This window comes from Rhipicephalus sanguineus, chromosome 3, assembly GCF_013339695.2.
Source record: "Rhipicephalus sanguineus isolate Rsan-2018 chromosome 3, BIME_Rsan_1.4, whole genome shotgun sequence".
Lineage (NCBI taxonomy): Eukaryota > Metazoa > Arthropoda > Arachnida > Ixodida > Ixodidae > Rhipicephalus > Rhipicephalus sanguineus.
In genome coordinates, this window is record NC_051178.1 from 147,972,110 (window position 1) to 147,994,368 (window position 22,259).

The 22,259-nt window shown below is 44.9% G+C and overlaps 3 protein-coding genes across 3 annotated transcripts; 1 reads left to right on the top strand and 2 right to left on the bottom strand.

Annotated features, from left to right (window-relative positions):
• The first annotated feature begins 28 nt into the window (after positions 1-28).
• On the top strand, positions 29-6,173 carry LOC119387418 (protein disulfide-isomerase A3). Its single transcript, XM_037654809.2, has 10 exons — positions 29-316; positions 426-513; positions 578-701; positions 768-875; positions 962-1,088; positions 1,171-1,284; positions 1,364-1,464; positions 4,605-5,029; positions 5,721-5,797; positions 5,907-6,173. The coding sequence occupies exons 1-10, from the start codon at positions 183-185 to the stop codon at positions 6,070-6,072; spliced, it is 1,464 nt and encodes a 487-aa protein (XP_037510737.1). The 5' UTR covers positions 29-182; the 3' UTR covers positions 6,073-6,173.
• Positions 5,676-17,850, bottom strand: LOC119387420 (14 kDa phosphohistidine phosphatase). Its single transcript, XM_037654812.2, has 3 exons — positions 17,563-17,850; positions 15,428-15,577; positions 5,676-6,614 (listed from the first exon to the last, which is right to left on the bottom strand). Exons 1-3 carry the CDS (start codon positions 17,833-17,835, stop codon positions 6,396-6,398), a joined length of 642 nt encoding a protein of 213 aa, XP_037510740.1. The 5' UTR covers positions 17,836-17,850; the 3' UTR covers positions 5,676-6,395.
• Positions 16,005-16,740, bottom strand: LOC119387421 (14 kDa phosphohistidine phosphatase). Its single transcript, XM_037654813.2, has one exon. It carries the CDS (start codon positions 16,668-16,670, stop codon positions 16,083-16,085), a length of 588 nt encoding a protein of 195 aa, XP_037510741.1. The 5' UTR covers positions 16,671-16,740; the 3' UTR covers positions 16,005-16,082.
• Positions 17,851-22,259: the final 4,409 nt, after the last annotated feature.

Here is a 22,259-nt window from a genome sequence, read left to right on the forward strand (position 1 = left end):
CGCTGGCAACTAAGGCAGTTACGTCACCAATTACAATTCCGGTTTCAGCCAATAGGACGTCGACAGCGCAGCTCGCCCGGCGTCGCTGTACGACAGCCACGTTGTTTTTTTAACTTTTAAGTAGCCGGCACTACGGCTCCGCTGCCTTCTTCGCGCGACACGTCTGTAGCTGGGGCCACGCCATGAAGCAAATAGTTTTGTTAGCCGCTTTTGTATCGGCAGTCCTAGGTAGCGATGTTCTCGACTACTCGGGATCTGATTTCGAAGTTCAGATCAAAGAGCACGACACAGCTCTTGTGGAATTCTTCGCTCCATGGTGAGTCACGCTAACCGGAAAACCTGTCCGCTATCGTCTTGGACAGATTTTTCTCAACTCTGCAGGGTTGTCGGTATGCCATCTGCATTATTCGTTGTTTCATTTACAGGTGCGGCCACTGCAAGAGGTTAGCCCCAGAGTATGAAAAGGCGGCCACCGTGCTTAAAACGAACGATCCGCCAGTGCCACTTGTCAAGGTAAAGATGATCATCTCGAGTTTAACGCGTAGGACGTGGCTCACGAAGTGTACTTCACTTTTAGGTTGATTGCACGTCGGATACCGGCAAAGAGACATGCTCAAAGTATGGCGTGAGCGGGTACCCCACCCTGAAGATCTTCAAGCAGGGCGAGTTCTCGTCCGAGTACAATGGCCCCCGAGAGTCGAGTAAGTTAACACGCACCCGGTGTTTGTGCGGCGTGTAGGACTAACAGGTTGAAATGTGTTTAACAGGTGGCATTGTCAAGCACATGCGTTCGCAAGTCGGGCCCAGCTCGAAGGAATGCACGAGTGCCGAAGAGCTTCAGAAATTGCTGGACAAGGACGAAGTCGTCATTGTTGGTAATTACGCCGCCCGTGATGGCGCGCATTGATTTCGTAGCAAAAATATTCGGGTAGGGCAGAACTTTAAACCACCCTCTTTCTAGGCTTCTTCGAAAACAAGGATGTCGATCTTCACGAGCACTTCCTCAAGGTTGCTGACAAGCAAAGGGAGTCCTGGGTGTTCGGCCACACATTCAACAAAGATTTGCTCAAGAAATACGGACACACAAAGTAAACAATAAAAAAGCTGCGCTCGAGCCAGCGTTAACTTTCTCTCTCCACTGCGTTACTAATTTATACTTTCGTTTTTCAGCAAAATTGTGCTGTTCAGGCCCAAGTTACTTAAGAACAAGTTTGAAGACAGTGAGGTGGTCTACGATGGTGCTGCAGACAAGGCAGCACTGGAGAAGTTTGTGAAGGAGAACTAGTGAGTTCCTTACAACACATTACTGTCTGTAACCTTTTAGAAGAACAGATGTTTGATGCTATCTTCCTTTCCCCTCCAGCCACGGCCTTGTTGGTCACAGGACCCAAGACAACTACAACCAGTTCGAGGCCCCACTTTTGGTTGCCTACTACGACGTCGACTACACAAAGAATGCCAAGGGTAGGTAATGCAGCATTTGCCAGTGTGCTTCACCTGGTAGTCGTTAGAGGCTATGTTCTGTAGAACTTGCGCTTCGTCACCCATCCTTTCAATATGGGCAGACGTACTTGTGACCTACTGCATTTAAAAATTTAACACCTGCAACGCTATACTGGCTAAAACGGTCCACGGCCTTCGTTGCCATTGTCATGAATACAGGGGTGTGACCCTAAATAACGTAGCAAAAGTGTGTGGATTGCACATCTAAGACTGTTTTCACACGTGACATCTATTCAAAATTCAGTGCCGTACTCGAGTACTGTGGGTGGGTTTTTATGGCTGCACTACCCAACTGCACCCTCTCTGATGTGGCTGGTATCCCCTGGAGTAGCAATACTTAGTGGTATCTGCTGGGCTTCACTAATCATCTTAAAGCACTTGAATGTTCATGTTTCATTGTCACATGCTTGTTCACTTCACCTCTACTTGTAGCCTGTTGTAGTGGTTTTGCAACATATTGAATCGGAGCTCATTAATCCAAACGGGATGCTCGAGAAAGAAAGATCTTAATTTAGACATCAAGTGTGGCCATCTGGCAGGTCTGTTGGCATGTTGCCATTTCCATAGAGTTCGAAGAAGATATGGTGCTTCCAAAGAATGTGAATGCCTCAAAACTGGTGTGGCTGTATCCATTAAGGTGCATGAAATAAAATCTCAATTTTGCAATATGGACTACTTTCGTAGACTGCTATAAAGTGGGACTGGCCAATAGTAAACTGAATTTGTTTTGTACTAAGAGCCTTATCGCTTGTAGTCGGGTTTTGTGCCAGAAGCCCTGTTTCAGTTCTAAACCCCTTGTGTGGCATGGATAAGCTCATTGATGCTTACCCAGTAAAAACTGCCCAGGATGAGCTCAGCTTGTTGACTGTACTTACCTTTTTCCCATGTGCATAGATCCAGTTAGCCAGTGAAAGCAGGAGAGAGCTCGTTTGTACAGAGGAATCAAAACGATGGCATGAGGAGTCAGCCATGACATAAATTTGGCCATATTTGGTCTGCATTCAGGATAACAGTGGCATGGAAGGGCCTAATCTAGCCTACAAATCTCTCTTGAGGTGGTGAAGTCGGAAGTAACGTCAAATGTTTTTGGCTCGCATGCGAACATTCCTAATTGAAATTCGAATTCAACTTAGGCTAAAAAAGGGAGGCGAAAATGTTGGAGGCCCGTGTACCCTAGGTGGTCGAAATTTCCGGAGCCCTTCACTATGGAGTCTCTCGTAATCGTGTCGTGGCTTTAAGGCGTTAAACTTCAAATATTGTAACCTAGGCTTAAAAATTCAGGCTACAACTATTTAAAGCGCTCCTAAGCCACCCAGAGGTCGAAATTTAGTTGTGGTGTTGCAGCTGTGCACGAGTCTACAATGAACACGTGCCTGTGAGAATTTTCCGAAATGGTGCCGTAATTGCAGAGTTACACGTGTTTGATGATACAAAAGAGGCCCTTGCTCATTTCACTCTTTCCTTCGCTAAGCTCTTTTCGTCGGCTCATCTCTCCTCCTGGCAGAGTGCACCTCCTCACCGTGCGAGGCGGTAGAGCAGCAAGTGCACATACCTGCGAGCGGGCAAACAGGTGTTGTAGATGAAGAGCAGGTGACACGTTGACATCATGGTGAACGTTGAGGGGATGAGGAATACCAAAAGGCACAGGAGAGAAGGGAGTGTTTCTTGGAATTTGCGGGGCGCCGCGTTTGGCACTGTTCATTGTGACTGCATTCTGAACTCGATGCGCGTGTTTACTTGAAATGTTAAAAAATTATCGGATGTAGTTTAGGGGCCCTTTAAGGACACCGTTACTGCAGTTTGAAGAATTGTCCTCCAGACAAGCATTTAAACCGAACTTTTTCACATATGCTCGTTGAGTGTTCTACGCAGATTCTTGGTTGAGTATGGCCAATGCCACTAAATAATGCTTTTCGGCCTTCACTGTTGCCTATTCTTCCAGGTCGTAGTTCTTTTCAGCAAGTGTTAAGATTCATAATGTAGCTTCTCAAAAAGCCTCAATAGCTGCCACTGCAGAAGATGCTACACACACACCTGTTTAAAAGTTCAAAGTTTTTTTTTTTTCTTCAGTATAATCTAGTTTTTCACATTTCAAGAATTGAACCTCGCTGTTTGGACACTACATTAGCCCAGATAGTCGATGCTTTTACCACCGTGTGCACATGTGCTAATGTTGGCAATTTGTTGCTACGTTCATGTGCAGTCTGCTGTACTCTACTCCAGTGATTTCCAAGTAGGCTCTTCAATTTAGGCTCAAGCTTAAATTATTGCTGATTACATGGTGTGGTATTTTAAATATTAATGCGTCTTCAGACATGGTGCAACTATAGCAACTATTGTGGCTTTCTGGGCCATTGTGTGAACAAAACAGCCTTAAGATAAATCAAAAGCAAACAATAAGCTAAAGTGTTGCTGCTTTGCGATGTCCAATCCACCACTTTTATCAAACAAGCTGCTTTTGTATGCAAATGACGATGTGGTTGGATTTGAATACCATGCCTACCAAAATAAACTTTTGTGTCATGCTTAAAATAGAAATTGATTCAAGGTGCTATCCTCCCTGTCACCTTCTAATGCAGGGACCCTGCACATGCCTGTTTATGGTAGCTAAAATAATGCATTAAATTTGTCACAATCAACAGAGTTGTCTTCATTTGTAGTATTGATGCATTGTTGCAACATTGAGTTCTTGATAATTCAATAAGGTCCTTTAGAGGGCACTTTCTCGGCATGTGCAGGGTTACAGCAGTCAAATACAAAAGCATACAAAAGCAACCAAATTAGATGCACTTGTGTTTAAGCGGTAATTCCATTTCAGCGATTTGAGTTGACAGATTCTACTTCATATGAAACTCTGGAATAGGGGCAGTATTGTCAGCAGCATTGAAAGATTGTATAAAAACTTTTTCTTGCGTTAGACCATTCTTATGGTGATGTTAGACCATTCTTATTCTGGATATTTCCCTTCTAACAAAAGGAAAACATCCAGAACTGTACGGTACAACTTCAGTGTTTTCTGAACCTGTAACTTATGCGAAACTAATGCTGGTGTGTAGAGTGTGTGCTACAGAACTTTCAACTTTTTTTGTCTTCTTTTTAAGGAACCAACTACTGGCGCAACAGGATCCTCAAGGTGGCTCAGAACTACAAGGGCAAACTCAACTTCGCCATCAGCAACAAAGACAGCTTTGCGGCCGAGATGGACGACTACGGCCTGTCCTCCCATGGCAACAAGCCAGTTGTCGCCATCCGCAACACCAACAGCGAGAAGTTCCGCATGACCGATGAGTTCAGCATTGAGAACCTGGAGAAGTTCCTCGAGAACTACATTGCCGGCAAAGTTAAGGCGCACCTCAAGTCTGAGCCAGTGCCCGAGAAGAATGACGGACCTGTCAAGGTGGCTGTTGCCGAGAACTTCAAGGAGCTCGTCCTGGAGAACCCCAAGGATGTTCTGGTCGAGTTCTATGCACCGTGGTGTGGTCACTGCAAGAAGTTGGCACCTACTTACGAAGAAGTTGGCAAGACGGTGGGTGTATTGTAAATGTGATGCAACACATTTTCCTTTCTTCCACAGTTGAGGCCGTATTATATTGCGCACTACACTCCACAGTGTGCAATATAATATGAACGGTGTCGCATTTTAAAAGTAGTGTAGCATGTTCTAGCGCCGATGTATACAATGCGGTAGTTTTGAGAAAGACCAACAACCATTTCAAACCACCTTCAGAATGGTGCTGCTTTAGTGTGGTCAGCATTGGTTGCTTTTAGCTGTTTGTCAGGTGTTCTATGGTGTGCTTGATCTTAAAAACATTCCATATGCTTTCGAAATTGAGCTACTGCAGTAGCTCAGTGGTTGCAGTGCTCATCTGTGATCTGAAAGACGTGGGTTCAATACCAGCCATGGCAGTCTGATTTCAGTGGAGGCAAAATGCTAGAGGCCGGTGTACCGTGCAAAGTTGATGCACATTACAGAACACCATGTTGTCAAAATTATGAGCCCTCCGCTATGTCTCTCATAGCCAGTCTTGTGGGACATTCAACCCCATTAACCAACCTGCTTTCGAAATTGTCATAATGTTTAGTTGATGGATTGACGCTTCAAAATAACCTCCAAGGTGGTGTGCATAAATATTACAAACATTATTAATTTGCTAGTTTTGTCACAAGTAACTGTCAAGTGAGCAACTGGTGCCTACAATGATCTCATTCTTTTCCAGCTTGCTGGCGAGGATGTTGAAATTGTCAAGATGGACGCCACTGCCAATGACGTTCATTCAAAGTTCGAAGTCACAGGGTGAGTAATTGGCAATATGCTGGCACGTACAGTACACTATCTGTTCATGGTACTGCTGTTGGACGGGCACTTGGCACATGTTAAAGTATTTCTGCCCACTCATTTTCAGCTTTCCTACTCTGTACTGGCTACCAAAGAATGACAAAGAGAACCCGAAGAGGTATGATGGCGGCCGGGACCATGATGAATTCATCAAGTACATTGCCAAGCATGCCACTGATGAGCTCAAGGGCTTTGACCGTTCTGGTGCAAAGAAGGCCAAGGAAGAATTATGAGGCATTGTGGGGTCAGGAGGGCCATTGTTTCTATCATTTCATTTGGGGTCTCTGGGGCTCTTGTTTGTCATCTCTGTACAATAAACTTATGTTTTTTTTCTATTCACAGACAATAGGCTGATCTCACTTTATTTACCATGTTGTGTTTGTAACACTGTTAACAACCAAGGCAGTCCGTTTGAAGCAAGTCTCGTGTACGAACGTTTAGACACAACAGTGCGACCGAGAAAACTCTTCAGTGGGTGTTGATTTTCTTTTCCCTGTCTGTCTGAATATATTCCAACCAACTATCCAAAACTTGCACCCTGCTTCAACACATACTGTTACACAATGGCATCGTTGCTCCAAGTGACTGAGCTGTAAGTTGGGTATTGCTTCTTCAGTATCTCCGTTGTCTTGGCATGGTCCGCTTGCCCGTAGGTTTGCGAGTTGCCGTAAACTTTAAGCTCCTTCGTGTCTGGGAGGTGGATGATGTATCCGCCGCCAAGGCATTCGCACTCCAGGCCGGCCGCATTCAATACAGCAGTCTCCTTCTCGAGCACCTGTGTGAAATTTTCGTAGTTAGACTTGCAAGGGACCGACAAACTGGTCACAACGTGTGATTAGATCCTGGTAAAAATGAAGACAGTGAAATATAGTGAGAGATTTCAGCATCCTTTTTGCCTTGTGAATAGGGTTTATATGTTTTTAAATAGTGTTTAAAAGTAACAAAAACCGGTATGTGGTGCAGCCTAGCGGAAGAGCCTTGAAGCAGTATTATGAAGATGGTCACTTTGCTGTACGTAGTCTGATGCTTTCATGTGTGCCATAATTGGTACTCGAAGTTAGAGTATGTATATTATTATCTATCCCCGCTCTATTTTGTGCTGCTTACGAGGTAAAAGTTGCACGGTGAGAAGCGGCGCTGCCTTCGCGGTAACCAGTGGACAATGTTGAGCCACGGCGCATGTACGCGGTGTGCACGCATGCGCAGCAAACCACCGCGCTCGAACACGAACCGCTCTTGCGCTCGCTGTTTGCAGCATGGGTTGTCACTTTTGTTTACTACGACTTCATATTCGCTGCAGATTGAAAATTTCTGATTACAAATGTTTCACGACATTTTCCACGTTACCGTTCCGTGATTAGACACTCTCACTGGTAAGCTTTACGTTGCGCTAAAGAAAATGGGCACCATAAAAATTGGTTGTCGGTCCCTTTAATGCTGTATGAACCTGTTTGCACAGTATTGCTCGAGGTCACAAAGGTAGTGTATGACTAAACATGACTACTCTCTGAACAGCATCCGATGTGTATAACCCAATCTGACATAGTGAAAGTAAAACACCCCTGAGAGAAAATTTTTTTACCTTTCAGTTCAGTTCTATATTTAGGTCCAATTTGCCATCCGTCACACCTGTAATCTGCGCTTGAAGTTTCCACTATATTTTGCCCACTCTGCGCGTAAAGTCCTCCTACTGCGGAACAAAAGGTCGGAACATCTGTTATGCAGTCACCAGCATGAAAAGACTACACATTGTGCTCTCAAGCAAGTGTCCTCGCTTATCTGTTTCAGTCCTGCGGGTGCCACGTCAATGGTTTGAGTACCATTGTCGGACAAATTCAAAGGCACTGTGCAACCTTAAGTGAGCATTGGATTTTTAACTGCACAGTAACCACAGCTACATAATTGGCCTCATTACTAGTAGCAAATAGTGAAAAGCCCGTTGTGCAATGCACATATTGGTCTCTTTCGGGCACCAATTGTGCCAAAACGTTGCATACATTCTCAAAAAAGTCACAAACATATATTAGCTTTGCAGATTTTTTCTTCATACTACTGAAACGGCGCCACAAGGGAAGACGAATGCACACGAAAAAAAGGACATGAAACACAAGCGCCGTGAGTTTGAATTGTGTTGGAGTAGTATGAATTCCTACCAACTTGCCCAGTTGTCAGTCCTAAGATTGGTGGACACTGCACATGAAAGATGTCTGTTACTATGATGAATCCACACGGCGTTGTTTTCAAGCAAAACGGCATTCATGGTCAGGGTTGCCAGGTCGGAAAGGCAAAAAATATCCAATAAATTAGAAAAAGTAGCCAACTTAAGCCAAGGGCAGTAAAGGGTGCCACATGTGTGTGAAAACAACTGCGCCGTTTTTACTTAAGCCTTCGGTGGAAATGTAAATAAGTACAGCAATAACCCTTCAAAGTCATAATTGCTGAAATAGAAGCATAAATCGTTCACTTTCGCAATCATTTTGTGACGGATGACGAAGTTTCTAGCGCTACTGCAGAAATGACACTCTCTTCACATGTATTGCACAACTTTTCTTAAAAAGACTGGAAGTACCATCCTTGTGACAAAAAAAATTAGTGCTGCATGAGTGTGCTCAAAATCACAGTTGCCGTTGCTGAAGCAGAAACTGTAGTCGCATTCGCAATCGTTTCTCGCGTTATGACGAACTCCGTGTAGTTAATCTTTCCAAGTTGCAGTTTATACCTAATTCTAAGAAATAACACAGGCAATTAATTGGATATCCGATTTCCAATGTATATGACTTCAGAGCTTCCTGGGTGCGGAGAGCTTTCGATTGTCCTGTTCACTTCCAATTACAGTTTGAAGTCGCATTCAGCAATAGGTTGTCTGCAAAATGAAGCCCCATGCAACAGTGCAAATGTTTTCTCCCAAGTCTCAGCCATGTATTCAAAAGTCTTCTCTTTTGTGTAATGCAAGCACCACATTCAATTTTGGGAGCTGGAAGGACGCCTTGGTCCCCGTGTTGCCATACCGCTTAAATGAAGGCCAGCTTCTGCGACGCCACAAGATATTGCTAATTTGGCTCAAATCGAAGGAACAAGAAAGTAGCCAAAAAATAGCCAAGTAGCCAAGACGTTTTTTCTGTCGCTACTGGCCTAAGAAAGTAGCCAAATTGGCGCAAATTAGCCAAACCTGGCAACCCTGTTCGTGGTGTACTTTCATGGAACAATGAAATACTACGAGCATGTCGTATTTCATGCTTGATTGTGGATCATTTATTCACATTGTAGCATTAACTCTCAACTAGCCCAAACAGGCCTTAAATAGACCAGTCGGATTACACAAGTCATGTCGCACGAATAGTCAGATCTAATTACTCTAATACTGTCTACAGACTTCAAGCTATAAAATGTATAATAGACCAGTCTTCACCCTTCTTGCCCCATAATGAGCTTTTTGCAGTGTTGACTGCCCTTTTCTTTTTTGCACAAAGCAAATAATGAGCTACAAGTTGCCACATTGAGTGCTATAGCCTTTATAGGAACATTGAAGTTTAAGAAAACTATATTTGAAAGGTTACACTCAATATTTAAGTAAAGCTTTGTGACTGCCCACCGTAATCTAGCAGGTCTAGGTGTTTTAGAAAAACTGCAACATTCTTGCACCCCATTCTTGCGTAGCACTGAGCAGCTAGATGTACAAAAAAAAAGGCTTGTGGTTTAACACAGGAATAACCTTGAGAAAATGTTCAACAGAAGCTCTAGATGTCGGCTCTACTAGGCATAGGCGTGCGCAGGGTTCCCCATTAGAGGGGGCAAAGGGTCGTCGCAGCGCCCCCCCCACCCTTCTAAGTCAATGTATAGGGCAGATTTTGCGCCCCCCCCCCCTCTTAGGTGACTGGAAGGGTCAATGTACGGGGCAGATTTTACGCCCCCCCTGTGCGCACGCCTATACTGCTACGCACATGGTTTGCGAATTCAGATGAGCTATTTCAACTGGCGTGAACAAGATAATCAAAATATACGAAATACGAATCAGTTCTTATTTTACAAGTGTTCTGCGAAGATAAAAAAATCTGTTCGTGAAATTTTCACTTGTCGGTCTCAAAGTCGGTCTGATGGTGACAGCGTGCAAAAGGGTATTTGCTTCAAGCAAGTATGTAGACAAGTTTTTGAAGTGGGCAACAATATTGCATATTGTAAAAATGTCAGCGCAAACAAGACGGAACACTCGCCCACCTCTCTACCTTACTGCAACTTTATCAATGCAAAAATTTGCAAATGTAATCCAGACAGAAAACAGGGTGTCCCTTGTCAATACATGGTGAATCAATAGGTTTGTTGCTGCTTGTGTGCTCTGTCTAAAGATCACTGATAATAAAGTGCATATGCAATTCAGAAAATGGCATTCAAGGCAAGCTTTTAAAAAGTATGTGCTATTTCCCTTGTCCCTCCCCCTCCCCTCGGTGTTGTGCACGCGAGATTTCACAAATTCTACAATTCACAGGTTGGCACATATGCACAAGCAATGCACTGAGGAGCCATGCATTCTGTCATGCCCCGCTTCTGTTAAAGGGACCGACAACTGATTTTTTTCGACCCAACGTTTTACGGCGCGACAGGAAGCTTACCCTTCGTAGCGTTTGTAGCTGCAGTGGTTTATCCTAAAAGCACGTAGTTATTTTATAAGCAGTATTTTTCGATCTGAAAAGCTCCAAACACGCATGAAGGCTTGCTCCAGCAACGCTGAGAATTGATAGCAATGCCGCTAGCCCTTGTGAAAGCTGTCGTTGTTCTGCTTTCGCAGGAGTTACTGTAGCTATGCTTAACCACCTTTATTTTGAGCATTCCAACCATTTTTGAAAATAGCAAGCTGTTACAATGAGATGATGTGGCTTTATACACCTTCTCGGTATTTGTACAGCGTTGTGCGCGCCTGCGACCAAGGTTGCCTGCGCCTGTGTCATGGATGGCTTTTCGCGGCATGGGATCATTACGCCAAGCGAAGGCAGCGCCACTTTGTTGCATACAACTAACGCAGGCCTATATGTACATTTTTATGGAGTAATATCTTTTAATATAAAGAAATGAACAATATTTCAGTACTAACAGAAAAGTCATCGAACGCATACACCAATCAATGGTCACGTGACCGGCTTCATCGGATCGTATATGATTTTGCCGCCAGAGGCGCCAAAGGTCATTTTTCCCGACTTTCAATGAAGAAATAAAAATATAAATCCTCCTCTCACGAGATAAACAGGGTTGGTTTGAGTCAATGCGACGGACAATCTGTCCATCAGTGCAGTCATCTCATTTCATGTTCTGGGCAGTTGTCGGTCCCTTTAAGCAGTAATAGGAACATTTTTTATTGTTTTTTTGTCAGAAATCCATGCTTTTACTAGCCTTACGTGACACACTCACTCGTACTTCAAGTGAAAAATCTGGCATGGAGGCCTTCCACACAAAGTAATGAAAATATTCATTTAGGAAAACCGTAGCTCTTAGCTTGAGACGTGCTGCTATTTTCATGAATGGAATAAACAGATTAAATTGAGTCTGACAAAATTCCGTATAGTCACGGCCACTGGTGGACACTGGCCACTAGACCTAAGGATGTTATTGTTTCGGCTCCCACACAAAAATCATGTATTAATAATACCTCCAGGCTTTGGTGCAAATCCTGCGTTGAGAACAATGCAGCTGTAAGTTAACTCTTACTCCTGTTGCTTATGGTGCTTGAGCACTTTGTTGTTGCATGCAGCCATATCTAGTGTAGAGTAAAATTGAACATGCTTTTTTTTTTTTGCTTAGAGGACTACATTTCATGTCATGAAAAGGAACACTCAGGATACCTAGCATTATATACTGATATGAAACAACACTTTTTAAGCAATTACAAAGCTTTATAGCATTAAAATAAAAAAGCAGCATTGCAGCACGTGCAAATAAATGCTAGCATATTTTAAGTAATAGTTACATGAAGTTATTTTGCGCAAAAATAATAAAAATGTTTAGAATAATAAATATGGATTTTAATAAAATACTTCAAAGTACAAATACTTTCCTTTCAGGCTACTACAGCCTTGAGAGCACAGGGTCAAATTTTGGCCTGCGCGCAAAATAACATGGTGTGCGCTTGAACAATGCAGCTAAGTAAATTGGCTGAGACGCAAGGATCGCTCAGTCTATATAGTGTCCACTGCCAGCATTTCCCAGAAAACAAAAGTATACACATCTTGGTAACAGCAACACATTTTTCATTGTTCAGTTTAGACAATGTGAAATTCATTATAAACAAAATGTTTGCATTGATAGTATTTATAGTGATTTGGCAGTTTGATACAGGTCTGGCATATCTATCTTGCCGAAACTAACAAAATGAAAAGGGAGAACTGTCGTCCACCTAAAAGAACGAAGCTACAAACTGCTACGCCAAACACCAGGTCAAATTTTTCAAGTGTGAAACTTGCACTCCGAGAAATCTGCAATAGATTCCTGTGTAAGAATGTGCTACTCTGAGCTGAACAACAATTTTACCTTTCGACCACTGTGGGGCTGGGGTTCCCCCCCCCCCCCTTGAAGCTTTAACGCCACGGTCAAAGTGTGCATATCCATCTTCATCATAAGCTAGTTTCACGTAAATGCACAGAATTGTTCAATACAACACTGCCTTATTGCCCATCCTCTCATTATATAGCATTGACCCGATCTGCACATTAAAATTTACAAGACTTTATTACTATTCATTATACGCTCCTACATTGCTCTTGTACCTTCAACGTTCCACTCCTGTTGCATGCTTAGAAAAACCAACAACCAATCTTTATGGTAGCCTTTTTCTGTAGCGCAACAGAAAGCTTACCAGCCAGGGTGTCTAATCACGGAATGGTAACGCGGAAAACACCATGAAACATTTATAAGCAAATTTTTCTGTCTGAAATATGAAGCCGTATACACACAACACATGCTGTAAAAAGTGGGAGGTCAGTGCGAGAGCGGTTTGCTACACATGCATGCAGTTCGCACACATGCGGCACGGCTCGCGTGTTCGACTAGTTGCCACAAAGGCAGCGCACTACTTTTTTTACCTCGTAAGCCGCACAGGATAGAGCGGGGATGGAAATAATATACATATTCTAATTATGAGCACTAATTATGGTGCGCATGAAAGCATCAGACGACGTAGTACGTACAGCAAAGTGAATTACTCCACAATCCAGCTTCAAGGCTCTTTCGGTAGGCTGCGTGACATACTGGTTTTTTGTGACTTCTTAACGCCATTCTAAAATATAAGTCCTACTCTGATCATGAAAAGGATGCTTGAATATGTCACTATAATACACGGTCTTTTCATTTCCACCAGGATCTGATCCAATCTTCTGGCCATTTGTCGGCCCCCTTGAAAGCCTGTGTTCCAATATCAAAGCCTTGACCAGATATATGCTACTATAATAATGCAGGACTGCAAAGCCCTAGCAAGAGTTTGCTAGACTGAATGCAGAGAGCCCATCAAACCTACTAGGCATGTGGTTGCCAAATGTGGTTATTTAAGTTGAGCATGCAGAAAAGGCATTTCATTGTCACTGTTTTTCACCTTCTACAAAAATAAAGTAAGAAAGTAAGAAAATAATTAACAAACCATGCATTATATTCTCATCTAATTATAAGAGAGAACTCGACTACTAGCATATGTCAAATTACACCCTGTGCAGAAAATCACCACTGTGAAATGACATTGTCAGTGGTGCAAGGTTTCTCAACCAGGGCAAAATAACACTCCCAAAGGATTCTGATGGGTACAAGTGTCAGAAAAATATGTGTATAACATGTTCCTGTGCAACTCAAACATGTATTTGGGATTTCCTTAAACTTCTTGAAGAGAATGGCAAACTATGTGCACGTTCATTTATACTGCCCCAACACTTGAAGAGAATGGCAAACTATGTGCACGCTCACTTATACTACCCCAACACTTGTGACCCATATGTAAAACCCAATATACCTTCTTGCAGTATCCTTACACCAGTGTGGTGCACCTTAAACTTTCGAAAACATGCCCAAGAACACAAGGAGAGTAGTAGGATATTTCTGCTTACGTTTGCAACGTATCGAATGGTGTTTGCTCACGTCGCAGCACTGACGTACAAAACATTTTGCATATTGTGAATGAGAACCACTTCATTTCTTTCCTACTGCACTAGATTAATGCAGGCCGTAGCTTTCAGCTGGCTAATGAGCAGTGGCATAAATGATGGGGGGGTCAGGGGGGTCCTGACCCCCCTTGTATTCAGGCTGGGGGAGACACACCTTGCAGGTGTCCCCCCTTGAGACTTACCTTGCAAACATCATATTTGAATTGCTTGACAGTTCAGCATAGCGCACTCTCCTTAAGACCAACTCCGAAATCTGAAGCCCTTCCAATGATAAGAAACGAAGTACAAGAGTGAAAGCTATATTTGGTTTCAAAAGGCACTTTAGAGATCGTGCTTTCTGAAATTCTATGGGTGACTTCAGACGTGCCGCAAGTGTTTATTATGCTGGCCTTTGAAGCGCAGACTAAATAATCCCGGATAATCTACCATTTATTTATGTAGACGATTTGGTGGAAGCCATTGACAATGAAGTATGAGTACGATTACTGGAATATAATTGTGTTATTAAAAAATGACTGGTGAATATAAACACGCTTCACAGAAATATTCCAGGGGTAAATCGTGGGAGGCTAACAATATACACAGAGCTGAAGTTAAAGAAGAGCTGTTCGTTTATGCGTTATAGCAATAAAAAAATGCTAGCATTTTCATTTGCTGGTTTAACCCGAACGACATATTAGGTGAAAACTTGCTAGGGTCTATACCTATTAGGTACACTTAGAAACTAACTTTGCAAATATTGGCCGTTCTGGCCCATGCTCGTTTTCTGTTTAATTTATTTGAAAACACGATTTTAATTTTTATATAATTAAAACTAAAATGTATATTTATGAAAAACAAAATGACCACCATGGCATCAAGATGCGTGTCCCCCCTAGAGATTTTTCTAGATTTACGCCACTGCTAATGAGTCAGCTGTTAAAGTTTCTTTCAGCATTAAATCAACAAGTACAGGACTGGGCAATTTATATACAATGCTTGAATTGCATGGCTGCCGACACAATTTTATGCTACTCGTTGATGCTGGTGACACCAAGCTAGTGCAGTATGGTATACCATGGAAGTAAAAACATTTGTGATGCCCTGCAATTGCCATTTGGACTCTCAGCAATGACGCAGTGCTCATCGTTAGCGCATAAACCAGTGGTTGTCACACAGTCCAGTTATCGTATGGATTGCCAAGCACTGCACTTAAAACGCAACAAGAATGGTACAGCAGACAGCACATAAATTAAAATGTGAATAGAAGCAGTAGGAGCTAGTTATTTGTAGATGTATTAGCTTTTCTAGCTGTGAGGAGCGCAACCACTGATGCACTGTGTGTTGGTTAAGCTTTGATTACCCGCTGTGGTTACCTTGATGGATCAGCAAAAGCAAATGTTATGCTAAAAAGGCGAGATCCTTTGTGGGCGATAATCTGATACAGCCAGGATTGAAGTATGTCCACTGTCCTTACCTCTGTATGGTTAGCGGCTAGTACAGAGCCACGGACGACGTACTTGTAGGTTTCTTCGTCATCCTTTAAGTACACTTTCAGCAGTATATACCGGCTGCGTCCAACCTCCAAGGCCACATCTGGAACTCCACTTAAGGCTGACATGATTGGCTGAAAGCAGCGTTATTAAGCATGGTGTCAACACACAAATGCTCATGGTCTAGCACCTATGAAGACAGTTTGGCATACTGGAGCCCTATATTAAAAGATCACTTATAGCCAGGAGCAAGAACTACAACTACACTATATCTAATGCAATGCCAGATGCATGTCTAAGTGACCGAAACCGCAATGTTTCGTTTTATTTTCATACTGTTAACCGAGCCAATATTCTATACAGTGAAGTCACTTTTGATCATACTGGCAGCTAAATACACACATACTGCGGTTAAATTCAATATATTTACCATCCAAACCACTGGCTACTTGCCCTAACAGAGGTCACGGCAACCAAATATGCGCTTTCGCTTTAGAACAGTGCACGAAACAACGCACAGTGCAGCCCAGTCGGACAGCTTCTTTTGAATAAGACGCAGAGAACGGTGTCGTGGCTACTTTATTTTAAATTACTAAGTGGGCTATACAATTGACAATACAGTGCGAAGTATTGTCACGGTTAGTATCCCTCGTTGGACCACGTAATGGACGTGTACTCCGGGAAGTTGCGTTTCAGTATTTCCACGGCCTTGCTGTGATCCGCCTGGCCGTATCCCTGGGAGTATCCGAACACCTTGATCTCACCGCAGTCCGGATTGTGGATGATCCTGCCGCCACCCAAGCACTCCGTCTCCAATTCAGCGTTGCTTTCTATCTTGCTCATCTCCCTCTCGTAGATATCCGCATGGTATGTAGCCGATGCGGATCCCCGCACCAGCAGCTTGGTACGGTCGGGGTCACTCTTGTCGTGCACTTTGATGAGAACGTACTTGAAACGTCCGTTGTCGAGCTTCACTTCGGGAATGCTTTCGAGGCTACTGCACTCCGACATTGTTTGGCTCGCGCTGGAACGGGATCCTGACAGGAACGGGTGACGGAATGCAACACAGCGCCCGAAACTGCTGCTAGCCGATGGCGATCGCGCGTGCAGAGCTCGAGTTCCTTTCTGACGTTGGACCAATGACCCTACAGATATTCTCGCGCTGCTTTTGGTCGAAAGACCCTTAGTAAGCACCGACAAAGTGCGCTGCACGACAACTACAGGCATAAAAAATCGTCCGCAACCCGCCGCACTAGCGTCACTCGGCTTGCGACTGGCTTGTCTCGGTTTCCGAGCGGCTAAATAAGGAATATGTAAATATGAGCAGGCCACTGTATAGCCACTGTGTCCCCGCCGGAGTATTTTTGCTCGGGGGACTTGTTATGCTTCCTCTTTTTGTTTTCCCATCAGCTGCATAGTTGGAGGGTCTGCGGTTTATATCTCGTGGAGAGGCAGAATTTACAACTATATGATTCGTGAATGCTATTTTAAAAGTAGAGAGCTTAATTCGGGGCCTTGCGAAAGGCATATCGGTCAAGAGAAGCGGTTAAACAAAGCAAAGCAAAAAGTTGCTGTTCCTGAAAGTGCACAGAAAAAACGGTTCATACACGCACGAAATTCTATTCTCTAAAATTGCGAGCAGTAACGAAACCGAAACTGCGCTCTTCACAACGCCGCTGGTCATCCGCGCGACTATTAATGGTATCGGGAACCGCGAAAGAACGCCGAGTGCAGCTAGTCGATATATAATCAAAGCTAAACAACTGCACCCACTTACCTGTGGCGCTTCAAGAACGATCTGAGCCGGAGACAAGAGAGACAACAATAGACCTCGGCCCGAAATAGAATTGGCCCAGAAGCTTCGCAGAGGACGCTGCGAGAGGCCGATTCCCACCCAAAACTAAAAGACTGGGCTGCTTGCTTTCTTCTTTTGCGGCTGGGAACGACTCGTCACGGAAAGGTTTCAAGTGACGCTGACGGAAGGCCAGCGAGCACCAAAGCAAGTGACGATGAAACCACTCTTTTTTGCCGTCGACGACTCGTGTGCCTGCGCAAGAACCTAGACACGGACGCGGTGCGGTCCCGTGGGTCCGCAGTCGCGCAGAGTTTGCATACTCACCGGAAAACTGCAACACTGTGATGCGCTTGAGCTGGCAGTGGCCTCTTCCGCCTGCTCGCAAGGACGCCCTGCGCTATATTTGTAGGAAGAGAAAAACAAACACCGACGGGCGGGCGGGCGCGGATCACAGGGAGGGAGGTCTGCTTTAAAGATTGGCAACTCGGATGCGGGGACTTCCAGGGAGCACCCGACGGGAAACCATAACACTCGGGATTTTTTTGAAGGGACGTGCGGCGCTCGGCCGTGAATGAAGCACGATTCTGGCACGACCATCGCTCGCGGAGAGTATTTTCAGGTCATATCCTCGCATGTAAACGCGCTCACGCTCCATGAAACGGTCAGCGCGGCGACTTCCGCCGCCCGAGGGATATATCGAGCCTCCGGTGTCATCTGAGCAGGAGCTCCGACAGCTGGGAAGGATGGGACTGACGCTCTGTCCGGCCTTGCGGTCGACGTAAACAGGTAGACGTACGTTAACGAAGGGAAATCAAAGAAAAAGAAAAAAAAACACGGCGCACGTCACCCGTGCTCGTTTTTCCTTGGCGACCAAGATAACCAGATCTTTACAAACCAGCATCAAACACAACATGTAATGCAACCATTCTGCTTCGTAGTTTGCCAGTGCACTCTTGAATCAAATGCGTTTTGTGCTAACATAAGGATGCCGCGGCGAGGTCTCAGTATGAATGGGTACGCTGTCGCTGTGTCATATAAATGAATAAAGCCGCATCTTCTGGGCTGACATTAGCGCACAATGCAGACATTCCAAGATACCGACGAGTAAAGTAAGCGCACTATATCCCTTTCCTGCATTTTTTTTTTTTTGAAGAGTTATACTTACGGTATAATATGGAGATGCGTACATATATAGACATCTGCTTATTTGACGTTCCAGAAAACAAAACATCGACTAAAGACACCGCCTGCCAGGACCACCTCGGCAAAGAAATGTGAAGTCTATGTCGAAGGTTTGGAAGTGACAGCGCGAGTGTACGCTATATATGGCATCACCCTTTAATTAACTAATTGTTGGAGTGTCTGCACTTATCCGAAAACAAGACGAAGACGGTGTGGTGAAAATATCCAGATTACTTTTGACAGCCTATAAAAAAGAATAGGTTTCCTTTATATACATGCACCGATCATGTAAGCGCAGAAGAGTTTTTACGTTCCTCGCCAACTGAAATGCGCTCGCTGCAGCGGAACATTGACCCCGCGCGAGATTACGACACAATATTTTATATTTAAGGGCTGGTGGTTCAAAGCACACTCCTCGAAATGAAAGAGCGAATATGTAGAGCAGCGTAGTCCCAGGTGAAAATGTGTAATTGGGAATCCAACTGGTTTCAAGTGGGGTCAACTGGCTCCAGTTACAGACCTGCAGCTGGCCACAGTTGCTGGGATCCAACTGGGAAGCAGGTGGTTCCAGTTACAAGACAACTGGACACCAACTGGAAACATAAGTTCAACTGGAAGTTGGAACCTATAACCACTGTCAGTCAGTTTCCCACCCCACACCAACTGCGCTCCAGACAGCGAAGCGTAGCAGCCATTTTCTTCTAGAGATATAGTATACCTCTGGAATGGAGCTTGAGCAACTAAACCTTCAAGTTTTGGTATAACAATGACGGACTCATTTTTTGTGCACCCCTCTATGCGAGTTAGTTCGGCTTTATCCATCCATCAATCCCCCCCCCCCCCGTCCCTCTTCCCGGGATTTCCCGAAAATAGGGAGTTGCGCCGTTGTTGCAAAGTCTACATCAATGAAGCCGCTTCAAAGTCATAGTGCACGCAGAGTGGGATACACCCGTTTAAACGAATAAAAGAAGTTCTATGTATGTTTTTCGCTCGACATGCGTGCTTCATTATCAGTCCCCACCCGCCGACTCCGTCCTCGCCATCTCCGGTTTCCGTTTCCTGTTTCACGCAATATGTTGCGCGGTCAGGGAGATTCTAATTAAATTAAATTTCTTGACGCCCAATACATGCGAAGCGAATACTGCGCCGCGCATACTGCAATGCACGGCTGTAATACTGAATCTTGAATTTACGTTTACATATATAAGTATATATTCGATTGTCACGATTTTTTCTGTGAATTTAATATTTTCACGCGCGCCAGCTAGTCTCCAGAGGGTTACACCCAAAAAAGTAAAGGAAGTGTGTGTGTGTGTGGGGGGGGGGGGGGTTATTTTCTGGCGTTATCGCTAATAGCGATAACGCCCAAGCCCCTGACGGTAGGACCCATTCCCAACACTTCCCTTTCCACGCGGAACTACAGAGAACTATACCTAACCTGACCTAGCCTAGCAAGAGGCTGCTCTTCGGGCCACTGGATCGGATGACCAGCTGTGGCTAGTGGATCAGGACTGTCTAGAGACCGGGCCTGCCTATAGTCCAGAAAATTGTTGTTTCACAACAGAAACACACCCTAAATTTCCGGAGCCCTCCACTACGGCGTCTCTCATAATCATATCGTGGTTTTGGGACGTTAAACCCCAGATATTATTATTAACAGAAACACACCCCAAAGGGTACAAGTGCTCTTGAATTCTGAGCCAAAAAGATGTATTTGGATCTGGCTTCCTTAAGACTGCGTTCTGTGCGCTCTCTCCCATCAAGAGTATATATGTGATGCTGATTGCCGCACGCCGCTCGTGATAGGGAAGTACAGGGCGTGCAGCGATAACGCAAGGAAAGCACGCGATATAGATGACTATTGTCGTTGCGTGGCAGAAATGCACTCCAAATACGACGTTTTTGGCTTAGAGTGTAAAATGTTAACGAAAGGGGCAATTCACATTACATCCTAGGTAACGTCAGCCTTACTCAGTTTTCTTACAGCCGTTCAAAAAATGAAATGCAGTCTTAAAAGTTTAATTCCAACAAAGTGATAACTCGTTCATTGTTGAGATTATTGTTGTGCGGCAGAAAGACACGTACCTCAAGTACGCCCATTTGGCTTAGTGTAAAATGGTAAGTTACACTCTTTTAAAAAGGTGTAATTCACATTACACACTCGGTAACATTAGCTTTACACACCGTCTTCTTTCTTTTCTTTTTTCTTGCGTTATAGCCGTGCAAAAAATGCAATGTAGTCTTAAAAGATTCATCCTAACAAGTTGTTCAGACGTGTACTTCCAAGTGTCGTCTGCCACACGTGGGAATGTGGAAATACTGTACAATGAAAATGAGAGGACCGCGCGCCACACTTCGTGCATGAGTACGAGTTTGAGAATGAAGCTGAAGATGGCTGACGCGCTGCCTCTTTTTATTTACGAAACCTATCTCTGCATCTCGCCGCCCGAAGACGCCGCCAGGATTCAAGGTTGGCCGCCGGCTGATGAGGAGGGGTTACGGAGGTGTTTTGTCTCCCGGCCCCCCCCCACCACCCTTGACCCCATGGCAAGGACGTTTATCTCTATCTCTGCATCTCCTATTCCAATTTTATTTGATTTCTAGACCCAGCCTGCATGCCCGACTTCACATCGATATTCCGCGAAGAATTAATGACAATCATTCTAGCACTACACGCAAAGTACCCACACACAGTATTTATTCAGCGGTTATATCGACTGTCTCCCTGTCCGTTTGAGCAGCTTTGGCAGTACCAAGGCTATCGAGCTGCCTCTGCAGAGTAATTTATGCTTATATGCGCGACCAAGTACGTCTTGTTTGCTTGGTTACCACCTACCAGCATGGTCGCCAGCTAGCAGCTGACGGCAATGTCGATCAAAGGCCTAGTAGACTACCTGTCGGAACAGCGATCCTGCGAGATCTACATAAACGAATACTCGGTCATCGACGAACGCTCACTCGACTTCCTGGAAGTATGGATTCTTGCAAGTGATATATATTGAGAAAATTACCGGCGTTGTGGATCGGGTGGACGCTGCGTGGGATGGGGGCGACGTAAATCTTGTCCCCGATTTCCGCGGGGATCTGGGCGTAGCTCGGCTTGTGAACGCTTCCTACAACCGGAAGAAGTATATAATTAGCACGAGAAATTGGCCGGACACAGGTGGTTTACAATACGAAGCGCATGCGGCGCAACGCGCTTTGGGGGGTTAGTGTGCCTCGATGTAAGCGGACAAAACGCGCATCAAGGCACCCTATGGGGGGTTTGGGGGGTTGGCTCGCAACGCCCTCACGCGGAGCACGCCGTCGTGAGTGTATAGAAAAAATCAAAGCATATCCACGTGGTTATGGTGGCTACGTGGTGAATGATGATGAGTGGGGCGAAGCGAACTCGCGCTGCAGCACGGCGATGGCATTGGCGCGAGCGTGGTCCTTCTTGATGGAAGATATTGTGACTAGATTGTTTGAGAACCACAATCTGTTGCACACACCGCAACTATGACCGAAACTGTTATAAGGAAGTCCCGCTGGAAGCGCGCGTCGGCGCCTTCGGGCAGAGCCCGCCTGATGCGTTTTGCAGCCACTTCACGAGCTCGCACAGCCTCGGGCTCAGCCTGCTGCGCGCTTTCTCGCCGCTTCACGGTCCTTCACATTTTGAAGATCCGATTCGCGCCGCAGCCGTGCAGCTTCGGCCTCGCGGGCTCGAACGGAGGGGTCTTCGCGCCGCAGCCGTGCAGCTTGTCGAGCAGCTTCGGCCTCGTAGGCTCGAACGGCGGGGTCTTCGCGCCGCAGCCGTGCAGCTTGTCGAGCAGCTTCGGCCTCGCGGGCTCGAACGGCGG